Source organism: Ammospiza caudacuta, chromosome 19, assembly GCF_027887145.1.
Source record: "Ammospiza caudacuta isolate bAmmCau1 chromosome 19, bAmmCau1.pri, whole genome shotgun sequence".
Taxonomy (NCBI): domain Eukaryota; kingdom Metazoa; phylum Chordata; class Aves; order Passeriformes; family Passerellidae; genus Ammospiza; species Ammospiza caudacuta.
In genome coordinates this window covers 4,223,899-4,241,563 of record NC_080611.1, presented here as the reverse complement: position 1 = coordinate 4,241,563, position 17,665 = coordinate 4,223,899, and the positions used below count along the sequence as shown (strand labels likewise).

The window sequence follows — 17,665 nt, the reverse complement described above, 5'->3', positions numbered from 1 at the left end:
CTCCCTCAGAAAGCCAGGGAAGGGGAGGCCAGGAAGCCCCTTCCCATCTCCTCCTCTCCCATCCCAGAGAGGAAACCCTTGCAAACTCCCCCATAGCCTTTGCAGGGTGTGAGTCTCTGACCCTGCCTTGGCATGAGATTTTAGTTCAGACAGCAACTCTGCTTGAGTTCCTGGTTTTTTTGGTTGTTTTTTTTTTTTTTTTGCCTCAGGTCCTGAATTGTCCTGGCTTGTGGCTGCTTCTCCGTGTCTCCCTCACCCAGCTCTCATGACTTGTCTTCATCTGCTTCTGCTTAACCTTGTGCAGCATGGGCAGCTGGCTGTTGTCTGCCTGCTAACTCCCTGGGAGCCCTGCTCTGCCTGTGCTGGGCTCCCCTGCAGCTGGGACAGACCCAGAGATGCAGGAATTGGGGCATCTTGCCAGGCTGGGAGCAAACTGGTGTTCAGTGAGCTGAAAAAACACTGAGTGATGGAGGAAAGCACCGCCCAGCCTGTCCCTGGCTTTTCCCACTGCTGTGGTGTTGGCTGGGGAGGTCAGGAGTGTGGCAAGGGAATGGGCACACAGGTGATGGATGAGCTGGTCAGGAGCCCAAGCCACCTCCCTGGCTGTGCTCTGGCCTTTTCAGCTGTTGCTGCTCTGGCTGGGCAATGTGAGAAGCTTCTGCCTCAAACCAGCTGTGGGCAAGGTGTGCTGGAGGTGATACAGCCCTGATCCCGCTGGCTCCTCACCAGCCCCTGTCCTAAAGCCACTGAGACCTGTGCTCCCTGCTCACACTGGTCCTGGCAGCCTTGAGGCACAGCAGGAATTTCCCAAAGCCCAGAGCACCTTTAACTTCTCTGTCCCAGAGGAGGAATTTCAGATCTGTGTTGATGAAGCTCCTTTTGGTACCTCTCACTCAATCCCTTCTCTCTTTTCTAAGCACTGTCTCTCCTTGTTCTGCATTTAAGTCCTCTCTGTGTTTTGCTGATTGGCTGAAGCAACTGGCTTACATTTTTGGGAGCACCAGGAAAATTTAATTCAGTGTGTCATTCCTCATATTCTTCCTGCAATACCTCAAGACTGGGTTAAAGAGATGGTGTCTGCCCCCATGGTAAATAACTGGGGACAGTGGTGATGGGACCATCCCCAGCAGTGAGATGGGAGGGAATCTCTCTCCTTGGGGAGATCTCAACCACCCATTGCAGGTCTGCCCAGCACTAAGGGCTTTTATTCCCTGCTCTTCATCCTCAAGGGTCAATCCTGGTCTGGAGTGAGAAGAGTCTGGAGCCAGGTTGCTGTTCACCTTCCTTGCCAGGATTTCAGAGCAGAGCACTGATGGTTCTGACAAGGTCCTGAGCCAGGGAAAGGAGCTGGGAATGCTCTGTGCTTCTGAAAATAATCTTTTTGAGTGAAACTATTCCTTAAAAGGGCACAAGCAATTACCAGACATGGTTACAGAGGCCTCTCCTTAGAGTGAGTCGGGACTCCTTTGGAAAGCTGAAGTCTGTGAATGGGCTACAGATCTCCTGACCTGCTGTGGATTTTTGCACACAGGAGAGACAGATGCACATGGCAATGCCACCAGTAACCCCTGTTTTTCAGAGCTGAAGTGTTGTCTTCTCTGAACAGCAGGAAGCCTTGTGTCAGTGCTGTGGGTGAGCTGGAGTGAAGGGAATGCTCCTGAGGCCACCAGCACATGCAGTTTCCATGCTTCTTTGAGACCTGCAGTCCCTGAGCTGCCCTCCTATTCCAGGACCTGCTTTTGTCTGGGTTCCTTGTCTCCAGCTTTTCCATGCACAGAACCATGTCCAGCTAACAAATCATGTGATTCAGAGACTTGGCTGTTGGCTTGGGCAAGAGCAGAGATATCTGGATATTCTTTATCTGAAGAAAGGATACAGCTTCTGGCAAAAGATGACCCTAACCTGGTTTGATTGATGAGCTGCTGGGGGCAAGCATGCTGATCCAAGCAGAATGGAAAGGAGGGAAGAGCCAAGGATAAGCAGTGGCTCAAATCTCTGGGCCTCCATCCCAAGCTAATCAACATTTCCAGTTTCCATGGCTGAGATGGCAGAGCTTCTCAGCCTGGGGGTTTTATGGCCCCAGTGTCCCAGAGAGGGACTGCCTCATGCTCTTTATTCTAATTCTCCTCACAGCTTGCTCCAGGACCAGGAAGGGGTATCCCTGTTGTGCAGATGGGAATTTCTGGCTCTGATGTTCATCCTCCATTAGGGCCATGCTGGTTTTGAGATCTTCTCACCCCAGCTGTCAGCCTGGCCCTGTGGAGATGAGTATCCCTGTGAGGGGCTCATCCACCCTCTCTGATGTCCCCCATCCCTCCCTGCTCCACCCGTGGCACTCTGGAGGGGACCTCCCCTCCTGGGCCCCCATGGCAACGAGCTTATGTCCTGCCACGTGAAATCTGATTATGCTTGCGTGACTTGAGCGGGATGATCCGTCCTCAGCGCCGCGGATCCCGCAGAGCGATTATCCACCCCGGAAAATTTCCTTTCTTTGTCCTGGTGGGATGGCCACTGAGCCTTGGCAACGGTGCTCCAGTACCCCAAGTGCCATGGGATGATCTCCCACCCAGGCTCCAGTACCCCCAGTGCCATGGGATGATCTCCCTACCAGGATCCAGTTATCCCAGTGCCAGGGGATGATCTCCTATCCAGGCTCCAGTACCCCCAGTGCCAGGGGATGATCTCCCATTTGGAATTCAGTACCCCCAGTGCCATGGGATGATCTCCCATCTGGGCTCCAGTAACCCCAATGCCATGGGATGATCTCCCATCTGGAATTCAGTACCCCCATTGGGGTTCCAGCTAACCCCAGTGCTATGGGATCATCTCCCATCCAGGCTCCAGTACCCCCAGTGCCACAGGATGATCTCCCATTGGGGCTCCAGCTAACCCCAGTGCCACAGGATGATCTCCTATTGGGGCTCCAGCTAACCCCAGTGCCACAGGATGATCTCCCATTGGGGCTCCAGCTAACCCCAGTGCCACAGGATGATCTCCTATCCAGGCTCCAGTACCCCCAGTGCCATGGGATGATCTCCCATTGGGGCTCCAGTACCCCCAGTGTCACAGGATGATCTCCCACCCAGGATCCAGGTCACTGGCCATGTCACAAGGCTGCTGGACAAAGCAAGGTTTTGCAGAAGAGCAAGGAAGAAATGAGGTTTTTCCTCACCCTCACACCAGGGCTGGCAGGAGTAGGGGACTTCCAAACGTGGCTCAGGTGTTATGGACCATGAACCTGATTGAATTGAGGAGGAATGAGGCTGGGGTGTGTCTGAATGTGCTTGTAGGGTAGGTGATGTGTGTTGTAGCTTCCCTCTACCCCAGTGCAGGTCTCTGTGTCCATGGGCAGCTGTCCAGCCTTGGGCCAGCTGTTTCCTGATGTAGGTGGTTCACCCATGAGAGTAAGGCCAGAGTGTCTGGAAGATTCCAGCTGAGAACAAGGGATCACATTTTTTTAGACCCTGGCTCTGCTTCGTGGAGGGAGTGCCTGGATGTCCCCACACATTAAACACATCTCACCCTCCTTCCCTGGCACACTGGGGGAGTTTCCCATCAAAAGGAAATTACCTGCAGGGACTCTGGGGATTTTACCTCCTTCCCTTGAACAGACTCATCTGTAGAAAGATTGAGAAAGGTTGAGCAGTTCAGGCACATCACCCTGTGAAATCAGCACTTGTTCCTGGCTCACCTGGCTACAGATGGGAGAGGAATCTGGGCTGGTCAAGGGTGCCAGCAGCCCAGGAGGCTCTGCACGGGCCAGTGAGGCAATAACCCCTGGAGTTAATTAGTTTGGCTTCTCCAGTTGTTATTAGTAGCTCAGAAGGGTTGTAACTTAGCTCGGTGCCAGACAAGAGGATTTGCACTTCCGATTGGGTTTCGACTATCCTGCTGCAGTTGATGAAGCAAAGTCCTTCTTAGAGGCATGAGGTTTGCAAACAGCAGCTTGTCCTGCTCTGAGGGGGAAGCTGCCTTGCCTTCCCCCCAGCACACACACCGAGGGCTCTCCTTGCTCGTTTGTGTGAATAATAATGAACCAGCCTGAGGAGTGAAATGACTGAAATGATTTCTCTCCCTGTTTCTCTTTGCAGACCTGAAGACTATATGAAGTTGTCCCTAGCCTCCTCCTAAAGGCATCCCTTGGCATCATTAAAGGCTTGAGAGAAATACCAAAACCAACCAAACACACCCATAAGAGAAACCCATAAACCCTCAAAACTTGGGATCCCCTCTTGGTCTGAAGTTGAGTTCTTCAAAAACTCCTGTCAAGTTTGAGGATATCCTATTGTGTGGCTCCACGAGCTGGGGCTGGGCCCAAGCAGTGACCTGAGTTGTGTTTGGGGGACTGGGAAGAACCTTCTTCCCTCTCCCCCAAGCAAAACCCAAAGTGAACACTAAATATGCAACAAGTCTATTAGCTGTGTTGGCTTCATATATTGGGCCATGAAATTCATGTTGTTCCTTTCCTGGGGTGGGCAAACCATAGCTCTGCTCTCAGACCAGCTCTCAGACCTTGCACCAGAATCTCAAGTTGTTTTGTCCTGGGGTCAAACTCCTCTTTGTTGCTGGGGGTTGGTAACTGCCTGTGATTTCCAGTGTTGTACAAAGCTGCTTTACTCTTTGAGGGCTGGAGAGACAAATGGGGTCCGTGTGAGGGATGGCAGATGATGGCTGGGCTGGCTCAAATCTTGCTTCTGTAGTTATTTTAGCAGAGAGCTGATTCTGTAGGTACACAGGATACTCAAGAAGTGATGAAGTTTGATCGTTTAGCTGTTCTGCTTGTGGTGGAGAGGCCGCACTTTGGCTGCTGTTATTATCTGCATCCTCATTTTCCCTGCTCCAGCTCCCAAGAGGAGAGACCCAAGGAGGAGGCAGCCATGGCATCAGGGGCTCCCTCTGGCTCAGGAGGGGATAGTGGAGGTCCTGGGAGAGGCCCACTCCCCTTCCTCTGCCTGCTGGCTGTTCCAGTGCCCTCTTCTCTTGCTGGTCCATGGGAACCAGAGCTCAGCCCTGCCCCACAGCTCTGTCACACAGAGGAGATGAATTTGGCTGGGCACATACTTGGTTTTAAATCAAACCCAGCTGGTTTTTGAGAGAGAGAAGAGGGTCCAAGTCCTTTAGTGATGTTGTAGAAACACCAGGCCTGGGTGGGGATGTGTCCTCCAAAGCTTCTCTGTCACTGCCTCTTGGCTAACACTGCAAACATATCAGGAACCCAACAGGCTGCTTTTTCTTTTTTTTTTTTTTTCTTTTTTAATTCCTATGCAGACAATACTTGAAACCTTGTACACAGTTGTCCTTTCCAGCGCCTGGGGTTGGCAAACTCTTCCCAAACTGGCTCGTTTAAAGAACTGCAGGAGGCTTCAGCTTTAGAAGAGGCTGGGCTGCCCCTCCCAGCCGACAACTGCAAGCGTGTTCAGTGGTTTGCATATGAATTAAGGCACATCTGGACCCTCTGCTTCAACATCCCGCTGGTGCAGCCGCTGTCTCTCCTGGGTACTGGCTGGCTGACTGTGTCCCAAGCACCCAACTATGCAAAGAATGCCTTATATCCGTTGTGTTTAAGTTACATGGCAATATGTACATCCAGCAAAGTCAGTAGTTAAGTCCAGATTTTTGCTAGTGGCAGCAAGTCAAACTCTTTCTTCAACTCAAATGGCTGTCTGGGTATTTTTTACTTTTGTTTGGTTTTGTTTGTTTTGTATCTGATGGTGGCTCTTATACAAAGGACTGTAATTCTAGTGGCTTGAATCTGTAAAAATTGCCTTTGTTTGGTCCAATAAACCTTTGAATAGTTTATTTGGTTTGTGCTTGTTCTCCCTACCTCCAGCAGCTTTTAACTTCTTCCTCAAGAGATTTGTGTTAGAAATCTGGATTTTAGGTTAGAAGTACATTCTGCCCTACTATGACTTTTATCCCATAAATTACTACATTCCCATAAATGATCAGAGGGAAAACCAGGGATATTCCCCTTTTTCTGCTGAAGCAATGCAGTGTTGCATTCCTGCTCTTGTTTGGCTGCAGAGCCATTAACAACATTCCCAATGCAGAGCTCTGCCCAGGATTTCAGCTGCTGTGGACACGGGTGCTTTGCAGTTCCTAAACCCCAGATCTCTGACATACCTATGGCTCACTGCCCCAAACCTCCAGCTAACTGTAAAAGCCTTGGACTGAAATGTCTAAAAAGAGCCTAAGGGAACTAAGTATGCAAATGTAATTGCCTATGAAGAAGAATTAGGCTGCTTCAAAAATCCTTAATTAATCTATTTTGTTAGCAATAAGTAAAATCCTGTTTGACCTCCTGAATCCAAGTAGTTTTGAGGACAGCATTTATGAGAAGAGAGAATGATTTTATTTGTGAACGGGGTATTATGTTTGATCTGAACTCATCCAAAAAAATACCCAAAAGCAAACCAAGCTGGATCACTACAAGGTTGTTTTGCAAGGTCACCTCTGATAGGAGAAGCTCCTCTTCAAAGACAGTTTCATGTTTGTGGTGCCTTACTCCTCCTTCCCAGGCTCTTTTCTCTCTTTATCTTTGTTTTGCTGTCCCTTTGTAGTAGATTGTGTAGTGCAGAAAAGTAACAGTAGTAACAGCTCTTTTCTATTTTCCAAATGCACAGTCGTGATATTTAAAGTTGAGGGGAGAGCCAAAATGCATTGATGTTGTGCTTCAAAAAAAGAGAGTGAATATTGTCTGTGATCCTGATTTTGGAGACAAGGAAACGGGGCTTTGGCGAGGTTTCAGCAGTGCTGATGTCTGTGAAATAAGGAGTGAGGGATGCAGCCCTGTGTGAGCACTCCCAGCTGGGATGCACTGCAGACACAGGAGGCCAAGCTATGTATTGAATTTCTCCACACCAGACTGGCAACGTGCCCTGTGGTGCCCAGTGGTGATCTAAAATAAAATATTGATTACTCATGACCCTGCTTCCCTTCCTCTCATCTGGAAAGGGCAGCTGGATGCTCTTCCTGTGAGCACAAAACATTACAGAAGAGGCAAACAAATCCAGGCTTCCATAAACAAAAGATCCCACATCATTACCAGGATTTGTTTGGCCATGGGATCATTGCATTTTAATTTTAATGGAAAAGAACTGGCAAATGAGCTTGCTTCAGCCAGGATCTGCTTTTTTCCTGCCCTGTTTGCTTCAGGAGTGCTGAGAGGACAGGCTGCTGTTCCTGCTGCTGCTGGAGCTTAGCCCAGGAGAGGGGAAATGCAGAGCAGGAGCTCAGGAGCACGGGAAGAAGGTTCCTCTGCTTATTCCTGTCTTCCTCTGATCTTATTCCTGCTGGTGTGTTGATGCTGTCCTTTCAAGCAAAGATTGTGCCCTGGTTTTGCCTGTCAATAGTTATTACTGCCCCTCCTGTTACTGGAACAGATGATGGCTTGTCCACTCAGGCTTTGCAGGAAGACTACCCCAGGTTATGCAGTGGCGTGCATTTAAATGGATTAATTAAATGGTTTAAAGTCCTGTGTGGGAAGCTGGCTGTGGCAGCAAAGAGGACTCTTGACAGGAGGGTGACTATGTGGGAGTAAAAGGCAGATTCTGTGTTTTCAGCCCATGGGAGGTGCTGAGCAAGCAGGAGGAGCTGGGACTGTGGCAGGTCTGTGCTCTGAGCTCTCAGTGAGTTCTGGCCTCACGCTCATGCAGGGACAAAATGAGCCTTGAAGTAACAGAACTTCATCTGCCTTGTCACAGCCATAAAGCACCACATCCCCAGTAGTTCTTTCTATCAGCCACAGGAGATCAGGAATGAGATGTGCTGGGCAATGGAGCAGCCTGATCCCCAGCAGGTAGGGGTCTGGCAGTGGGAACATTCCATCCCTCAGCCAGCCCTGCCTGGGGCCATGTGCACATTCATCTTGCCCCAAAAGGGAATTTTGTGCAGTTACATCAGTTCATGAGCTACCTGCCAAGAGTGCTGCCCACCCCCTGTACCCCCAGAGATGAGCAGTATAAATCCTACAAATAAAGCCCTGTCACAGATACCAGTCTTCATGGGATGTACAATGGTTAACTGGTTCAGGGTGGGGAAAAATCAAGAGATCTTCTGTCAGGGGAGAAGGGGGTTAATCATCTACTATGGGACTGCCTGGGGATTAAAAATCTGAGCTAGGTGTTCCACTGGTCAGCCTCTGCCTACACAGGGACCACCTCACTGCTGGAATGGCAACCTGGGTCCATCTCACCATTGGACATTGGCCAACAAACTCGAATCAAAGCAAATTCCTATCCCTGATCTTATCTTCCAGTGGCTGATTAAAATCATGTCCACACTGGCACGCAGTCTGCTGTCTAGTTTTAAGTTAGGCTATGCATCTAAAATTTAATGGCTATTCCTGAATTATTCTGTATCTACATCCTCTCATTACAGAAGGAAAGCACACTGGGCTGTTGAATCTTAAACCAGGTTTTTTTATGGAGTCTGCTAAACTGGGACATGTTGGTCTTATAAAATTCCACATGTCAAGTTATCCTGAAAGTCTGAGCATAGATAAGCCCTAAGGAGCTCCAAAGTCAGTGTTAAAGCAGGCTGGTTTATCTCCACGTTTAGGGAGCTGCAGAGAGACATGCAGGGTGATGAGATGGATGGGAAGGGGGAGGAAGGAGAACCAGAGGCTATCTCTGCCTTATCTCACACAGATTTCCTGCAGCCAGTGAGGGTTGCACAGTGACCTGCCTTTGGCTCCGTGTTTCATTTCACAGTGATGTCCTTGCTCCTGGACTGGCTATTCCTACTTCTCCTTTCTTCTCAACAGGGTTCAGAGAGAGCAGCTGGCTGCCATCTTCAGACTGATGAAGGAAAAAAGTGACACCTTTGGAGAGATGTCAGAAGGGGACATGAAGGAGCAGCTCAGACTGTACGATATCTAACCCTGCAGCCAGGGGAGGTTGTGCCCAAAAGCCATCTTGGCCCTTGTTCTGCAGGACACTGGAGGCTGTAGTGCTTTAAAAATGTCTCAGTAGTTATTTTGCAGTTCCAGATTGTTTTGCAAACATATCTAGGCCTGTGATATGTATTTCAAAAGACTTGTAATTCCTCAGCCTTTTAATATTTTTTCTTTGTAGAGCTATCATCTCGTACAGCGATTTTTTACCTCTTTCTGGCTGGGTCATATGTGTCAGTCCTACAAAGCAGTTAAACTCACAACTTTTTTTCTGGCCGTGCTTTATGCAAATGAACTTTCAAGCCTAATCTTTCTCAGTTTGATATCTGAAGAAAACCAAAGATGATAGGCGTAAAATGGATTAAAATAATAGAATAACTCAGGTTGAAGGGTCCTGTAGTCCAACCTCCTGCTAAAAGTCGTGAGACCAAGGTGGGTTACTCAGGGCTTTATCCTGTTGGGTCTTGAAAAGCTCCAAAGATGGAGACTGCCTCCCTGTCTTGGCAGGGAGGCTTCCAGCCCTACAGTTAGAAAACAAACATCAAAAGCAAGGCATCAGTGCTCTGATCAGGGCGTGCTGCCCCTTGTCTCCCTGGAAGGAACACTTCATCCTCCCTCAGGCTGGCTTTGAAACCAACCCAAGCTGGTTCTGGCTGACCTCACTGAGATCATCCTCACGCCTGAGGAAGCAGCTCCAACCTGGAAACACAAACATCTCCTGACACTGTGCAAGGAGCACAGAAAGGCTGCTGGGTTTATCACAAGGATGGTTGTGTCCACCTCAGATCCTGCTCTTCTCATACATAATTATGTGGGAAACTACAATCTTAGGAAATCTCTGTGATTTTATCAAGATTCTGAATAGTCTTGAGAAGCCCTTGGTGGTTTGAATAGAGTAAATCAATGAGCATTCCTAATTATAGCTAAATGTCTTCTGGTGTGCTTATCTCTCCTATGAAATCCTGTTAAATACTTCCTTATCAGGAAGGATTTTCTTGGTTTTAGTAACTGCTCACAAAGGGAGGCAACATTTTCTGCCCCAGTTTTCAGGAATGATCACTTAAAAAATTAGTTTTGCTTTATTTTGTGTAATCCTCTTCAGCCCAAGAAACCTAATATCTCATTATCTGGTCGCTGTCTCCCAGTACAGTGTGTTCTAGAACATCAGACACTTAGACTTTTAAGAATCATTTTATCTTCTAATTGTTTTCACTTAGGCCAAGGCATATTTATAATGAGATCAAGCTGGTTTTACTACCAATCATGACTTAATTTAAATGTAATGTCTGAAAATTACCTCTTCTTATTCAACATGAACGAATTAAGTGGGAAAAGTAGTTCCATGTTGTGAAATATCACTCTAGCTTGCTGTGTCCCTGTGACACAGTTTCCTTTGTCAAGCAGGGAGAAATGTAGAAAAATTATATGGGGCTTGTCCCTAGTTCAAAAAAGTCAGGATTTTCCAAAACTCTTCATGAAAGCAAGCAAAAGAGAGATAAAAGTAGTTGATTTTTAGTCTTTGTCTTGCAGATTTCACAGTTTATTTCCAAAATATTTTTATATTTCCTATGTTATGGTTGGTTCTTCTCTGAATAGGAACAGTTCTGGGGCAAAAAAAAAATCCTCAAACCCTTCAGCTTCAGAGAATGGCAGCAATGATAACACTGTGCAAGGGACAGCAGCTGGGATTAACCCTGTCCTGTCCACACCAGCTCCCACCACCATCACCAAAATGTTCAGATGCTGCTGCTAACAGGACAGTGATGAAAAAACTGTTATTTACCAGGCTCAGATTTAAGAAAGAAATGAAGATAAATAGAAAAAGATAAATAAAAAGCCTCTCCTTGCCCAAGACATGAAAGGAAGGGATGTCAAGATGTGAAACCCACGGGTTTTGAGCAGTGCATTCCTCCATGTGCATTGGCAAGGCTGAAATGAGGAGCATCCTGCTGGACACATCCATGGAGGTGGTGGGGAGGGACCATGGGGTATGTCCTGATTTGGTTGGGCAGCTTCTGAAGTGCTTCTCCCACTGGACTCATCAATATTTATGCAGGAAATGTCATTAGTGGCTATGGTGGGGTTTTCCTTGATACAGGAAATGTCACCATCTGCAGCAGCATCTCCCCTTCTGGGATCATCCTCTAAATAACTGCAGAATCACAGAACCCATTGTACACTCGTTTCTGTTGAAGTGACCTTAGAGGGCACCTAATTCCACCCCAAAAGGGGATGGTGGCACTGGGGGATCCTTGTCAGGGGCAAAGGCACTGGGGGTCCCCAGGACAGGATCATGGCAGCACTGGGGGTTCCTCATGAGGGGATGGTGGTACTGGGGGTCCCCATGAGGGGACAGTGACACTGGAGGTCCCTCATGAGGGGATGGTGGTACTGGGGGTCCCCATGACACGATAATAGCAGCACTGGAGGTCCCTCATGAGGGAATGGCAGTACTGGGGGGGTCCCTATGACAGGATAATGGCAGTGAGGGGTCCCCCTGAGGGGACAGGGACACTGAGGGTCCCCATGAGAGGATAAGGTAGTGAGGGGTCCCTCATGAGGGGACAGCAACACTGGGGGTCCCCATGGTGCAGTGGCTGCAGTCAGTGTCCCCATGAGGGAATGGTGGCACTGGGGGTCCCCATGACAGGATAATGGCAGTGAGGGGTCCCTCATGAGGGGACAGCAACACTGGGGGTCCCTCATGAGGGGATGGCAGTACTGGGGGCGGTCCCTATGACAGGATAATGGCAGTGAGGGGTCCTCATGAGGGGACAGTAACACTGGGGGTCCCCATGACAGGATAATGGTAGTGAGGGGTCCTCATGGGGGAATGGCAGTACTGGGGGTTCCCCACAACAGGATAATGGTGGTGAGGGGTTCCCCTGAGAAGTCCCCATGAGAGGGCAGTGACACTGAGGGTCCCCATGACAGGATAATGGCGGTGAGGATCCCCCTGAGGGGTCCTCATAAGGGGACAGTGACACTGGGGGTCCCCATGACAGGATGATGGCGGTGAGGGGTCCCTCATGAGGGGACAGTGACACCGGGGGTCCCCATGATGCAGTGGCTGTACTCAGTGTTTCCATGAGGGGATGGCAGCACTGTCACCAAAACTGTGGGGAAAACAACCCCCTCCAACAGCATTTTTAAAGTTAGACAGTCAAGGCATTGCTTTATTTTCTGGCCAGGATGTTCTGGCCAGGATGTACCACAGAAATCATCTCACCCACACATAGCCCAGGTGTACAGAGAATCATTTCATGGCACATGGCTTTAAGTAGATTTTTTCAGATCTTTTATACAGTCAAAACTCATAGAAACGAATTGGGTCAGTGTTCATTGGTCCCGAGTAGTTCTTAGTATTTGGTCTCCTATTGGATCTGGATTTCTTTGCTTCTGATGTTAATCAGATCTTCATTTCTTGATTTTCTTACCAGTCTTTCTGGAGATGTCTCCAACCCCGCCAGGTCTGGGGCAGATGTTGTAGATGGCGCTGATGTCCCTTTATCTTTTGGGTGCTCCCAGTCTGTCGGTGTGCTGAGCTCATCACACCCCACCTGGTGGAACAATGCCCTGCAAAGAAACTTAAAATTCTTTTTCCTGGGGCAAAGCCAAACAAAACCCCTTGACTAAAGTTACGCATAAATTTTTAAACTGGTGTGATTTCCAATGGTACTGCGGGGTCCCCTTGAGGGGGGCGAGGGGGTGTCCGTGAGGGGACAGCGACACTGGGGGCTCCCCACGGCCGCGGGCCGCGCTGCCATGGCAACAAGTGACGGTCGCCATTAGACTGACATGTCCCCATTGGGCTCCCGTACGGCAACGCGAAACAGGCTGGAATTGTCCCTGCGCGTTCTCCATACCGCGCCGCAGCGGGGGCGGGGCTGGCTGGAGACGCGCCGGGACGGCCGTTAGCGGCAGCGCGCGTGCGCGGTGAGTGACGTCAGGCGCTGTGGATGACGTCAGGCGTACATGTGACGTCAGACGCTGCAGGTGACGTCAGGTGCTGCATGTGACGTCACGCGGGTGCTGCCTGAGGCGAGGCCGGTCCGCCCTCACGACGATGTCAACTTCTTCCTCTGAATCCTGACGGCACCTTCAGAGCTGAGCAAGGCAGGAAGAAGTTCATTCCTTCTGATAATGGAGCAATAAATTCTCTTTCTCTGAAAGATTCAGGTGTCCTGTGGCTGCTATCTCGCTGTTGAGTCCTCTCTTGTAAAAAGTATCTTACATAGCATAGTTTCTATTTTAACATTTTGTTATAACCTAAAACTATATTTACCACACTGCTTAAGAAAATTAATACAGCATTACTTTGTAACATAACACATATAATATTCATTTTAATATTTGTGAAAAACCAATCATAAAATAGGCATTTTTCACACAAACAAACTGTAGGTTTGCTGGTAAATGGAATTGGATATTGAAAGATGAAAGAAACAATGGAGAAAAACCCTGAATTCTATAAGAATTAAAAATGGAAAGGGAGGGTTGTACATTAGAGGGAGTTTCAGGAATTTCAGGAAGTCTGAACCTTTCAAGTATCTCAGAAATGGGGAAAGAGAGAGGGAAATTGGGATAAAAAGGAGGCTGCATCCTCCAAAAACTTGAGACACCCCAGGGGAATTCCCCATGGCCACTCCATTTATTTAAATAAAGCCAAAGGACTCCTCTGTCTCCTTTTTGGACATAAACCTCGATGTTTGTGGATTAATCTTCCAGGCAGAATTAAACACAGGATTCGATTTGAGAGCTTGGAAAAGGCTTCCAAACTTAGGTGCTAGAATGTGGATTTGCAGTTTAAAGCAGAGACACATTAAGTGGAAGAAAGTTTAAGAGTTTTAGAATTTCAGACATAAAAATAAAAGTAGTTACAGAGGTAAACAAGGAGTTTAGACTGCAGCACAGTAGGTTTGTGTGCCATAACATGATTGGCTAAGAAAGCTCACACTGTAGCATGAGTCCATAACACAAAATATTTAAGGATTGGGTCAAAACCACAAATATCCTTGTTGGCAGTGTTTTATTGGATAATAAATCCTTGAAAGGTCTTGTAACTGTGGGTCTTGTGACGTTCTGAGTCATGCTGTGAAGGTGTGAGCCAAACTCACCACTCCTGCCTATGTAGAGATAAGAGAAATAAACCACATCATCAAAACCATCTCAGAATGTCTTGAGCTCTTTCAAAACTCCTTCAAAAATCCCCAGAACTGTGAGTTCCCAGTCTGGGGGCTTCCATCTTTGGAGCTCTCTGGATGCCTCATGTTTTGGCTTTTGTATTTTTCACATTCTGTGCTGCTTCAGTGTGTGGGTCTGGGCTTCACATCAGGGGATGTGAGCTCTGTGCACAGAGCAGGGAGACAAAACAATTCCTGCTCCAGCTGGGCACCAAGGACAAATGATCCAAATCTCAGCCCAAGAGCACAAACACCGTGGGCTGGAGAGAGAAAAACAAGGATGGGACTGCATGGGCTAAAGCTGGAATGGGACAATGAACTGCAAGATGCAAATGGAGCAGAACTGATCACAGTGAGAGACCCCGTGCCCGCTTGTGCATTTTGGGGCCATTTTGGTTCATCTTGGGTGCAGCCCTGGCTGGGCTCTTGTGCTGCCCAAGGTGGATCCATTGAGAAGATCCTTTTCATAAATCCCTGCTTTATTCTGTAACTCTGTCCAGCCTCTGCTCTAGCTCAGCCTTCTCAAGGCATCACTCTGGTCACAGACACTGAGTCTGCCTGAGCAGGGACACATTGTTTACTCTGCATTGTTTATTCTGTTCACAGGGGAGGTTTCCACAAATCGAACAGGTGAAAAGTCACCTCTTTTATACAGTAAAATTCACACGAATTTGCCAAATACATATTTAACAGCAAGCTGGACAAGCCCAACCCCCTGAACTGACACCAGCTCCAGAGGGGGAAACACCTGCAGACACATCATGGAGCACAGGGGTCACCAATCCCAGCAGCAACCCCTGCAAAAACCTCCTTTTAACAATCTGGAAAGAAATCTCAAATCTCCATCAAAGCTACTTGCACAGCCAGAAGGGAATTCTGCTCATTTTTATCTTCCCCTGCCTTCACCTCCCTCACTATTAAAAGTTCTTTTATCAACTCATTCCAGATTTTTTTTTTAAAAACCTGGATCTCTGATAGATGTGGATGATGTGGATGATATCTTCAAGCTGAATTATCAGTCCTCAGGCTGAATTTTCCATTTGGATGGTTGACTGTGGAACACAAAAGTTCTTTAGTTCATTAAGAAACTTCTGTTGTAGAATTTATCTGATGGCATCAGTTAGATTCACAAAAAATGAGAAAATCCTGCCCAGGCACAGATAATCCAACTTGAATATCAAGGAGACACTGTTTATTGTGCACAGGGTGTGAGGTGGGGGTCTCCACAAATTGAGGGGCAAAAAGTTCCCTCTTTGCAGTAAAATTCATGTGAACCCACCCACCTAAATCATATTTGCTGCCTACCGAATGCATATTTGTTTGGGTGAAGTAATTTTACTCAATGTCTGCTTTCTTTGGGTGAATCTTTGAGGACAAGAAGCCAAAGTTTGGCTTTTCTTCACTGAGCATCTTCTGTTGTAGAAATTATCAGAGGTTACCTAATGCCATCAGTTATGTTTACAAAAGGTGATAAAATTCAAAACAGTTGGGTTTGCTCTGTCCTTTTCTTGGAAAAAAATGAGAATAGTTATAGATGGGAAAGAGTCTGCCCTTCCCCACACCATGAACCCTGTGCTTTTTCCATCTGTAAAGTTATTTTCCACCTTATATTGCCTCCTGTGCTGTTCAGGGGAATTCTGGGATTTTTTGCAAACTATGTCAAATATTTCAAATTTATTCCTCAGGGGTATTTCTCAGAATGAGCCAAAGGCAAAATTCTTCACTAATACCTGCCAGAGGAGAGCAAGCAGGAGTTTCCAGAGCAGCTTTGAAGTTAGAACACTAACAAACTCCCCACTTCTTCCTTCCTGCCTCACCCTTCCAGTCCCCCATGTCTCTTAAGCACTCTTGCCAGGCAGGGAATTAATTTAAAATAGTCAGGATTTATCCCCATAAGAACAAAGGAGTAAAATTCAAAAATCATGTGGGTAACAATCTCTTTTAGATGATATAATTTCCCCTGGAAGGTGAAATAACTTGTTCTGAAAGTTTTTTTTACCTGGTGCCTATGGGGAATTTGGGCAGTAATTCAGTGAGTGTGGGGCACAAGCAGCTTCTATTTTAATAAAGCAGCTTCACCTTTACTGCCTTTGCTTTTGTTGGTGAATCACATTTTGATATAAAGATTGTATAAAAAGTAACCCCCTCAGCACTGAGGCCTTTTCTGCCTGAATTTCTCTGAAAGTTTTCTGACCAACACAACCTCAGAGGTGCTGAAAAATGTACAGTGGTGTCTTCTACCTTCTGCTTGTGGCAACTGAGGGGTATTTTGTTTTTTTAATTCTTTCTCCATAATATGACTAAAGTTTTTCTCTCAAAAGTGAGTGTTCATAGGAACAATTTTTCTTCTCAGTCCTCTCTAAATAGCAAATGAAGCAGCAGAGGTTACAAGCTCTGGGAGCAGCAGGAGATGATAAGAATTCCTAAAGATAGGCTCAGGAGATAGAGATTAGTCAGTGCCATGGATTTGAATCTGTGCTAGGACAGGGACAGAGCAAAACATGGAAGACCCTCTGGTTTGTTTTGTTGTTTCTATTTTTTTAAATTTTGAATAAATCTTATTCAGCTCATCCAGTCACTGGATCCCAGCCAACACTTCTGGAATAGCTGTAAGACACTTTTTTTTTTTTTTTTTAAACCTATAGGGGAAATTCTCCTGTCTGAAATTCTTTCTTAATTCCCAAAGTAGGTCAGGAATGCAGCCATTGAGGTTTGCGCTGTCCTAAGTCACGGTGTGCTCAGCTGTTGGGAATGCTGAATTGCACTGGGAACAATAAACACAAAGTGGAAGTATTTTATAGTTTGTTTCATCTTAATTTGTCTCAGAGGAAGGGGATAATTGATTTTGTTTTCCATGAAAAGCTGCTGGCAGACCTGCTGTGGGGACTGTGACTTGTCAGGCGTTGAAGCAGGTCGTGTGGGATGCTGCTGCAGGAGAGATGAGCCAGGCAGCTGACATCACCCTGGGGAAGCACAAACAGCCTGAGCACATGTCCAAAATCGGCAGTGGGACCGGGCCAGGGGGGCAGGGAGGCTGTGAGCCTCCCCCATGCACCCTGGGGACACACAAATGTGCACCCTGCACACATTTATGGGATCTTCCCCAATGGATGGATGAGAACATTGGGCTCCTCACCTTCCCAAGGCATTTTCTGAACCTCAGGAATCAGAGATCCTTGGCTCTATGTACATTATTATGCATTTTTATTATATTTTATATATATATTATATATATATAATATTATGCGTATGTTATTATAAATAATGCAGTGAAATTCCTGGGGACTCACTGCAGCACCACGGGCTGTGCCTGTGAGAAATCAAAGTGAGGGATGATGAGTCCTCACAGGGCAGGCAGCTTTTCCTCCTCTACACTGGTGAAGAGACTGCAGCCCTGCAGGAAGGAGCTCTTGGAGAGAGGTGGTGCTGCCTGGCATTTATTTCTGGAGATCCCTGTGAAAAATGCACGTATTATATGATTGGCTTTTCGCAAATATTGAAATAAATGTTGTATGTGTTGTGTTAGAAAGAAATGTTGTATTAATTCTCTTAAGTACTGTGTTAAATACAGCTTTAGGTTATAAAATTT

The 17,665-nt window shown here is 47.2% G+C and overlaps 1 protein-coding gene across 4 annotated transcripts in view; it reads left to right on the top strand.

Moving 5' to 3' along the window:
* Nucleotides 1–10,634, top strand: part of MXRA7 (matrix remodeling associated 7) — a 31,925-nt gene extending 21,291 nt beyond the window's left edge. For 3 of the 4 annotated variants that reach the window (XM_058817270.1, XM_058817271.1, XM_058817269.1), the window contains one exon: nucleotides 4,092–5,768. In XM_058817270.1, the coding sequence (XP_058673253.1) occupies nucleotides 4,092–4,131 (40 nt within the window). In that variant the 3' untranslated portion in view covers nucleotides 4,132–5,768. Of the gene's footprint in view, nucleotides 1–4,091; nucleotides 5,769–8,764 lie in introns of those variants that run through there. The other variant, XM_058817268.1, reaches the window with a different exon arrangement.
* Nucleotides 10,635–17,665: the final 7,031 nt, after the last annotated feature.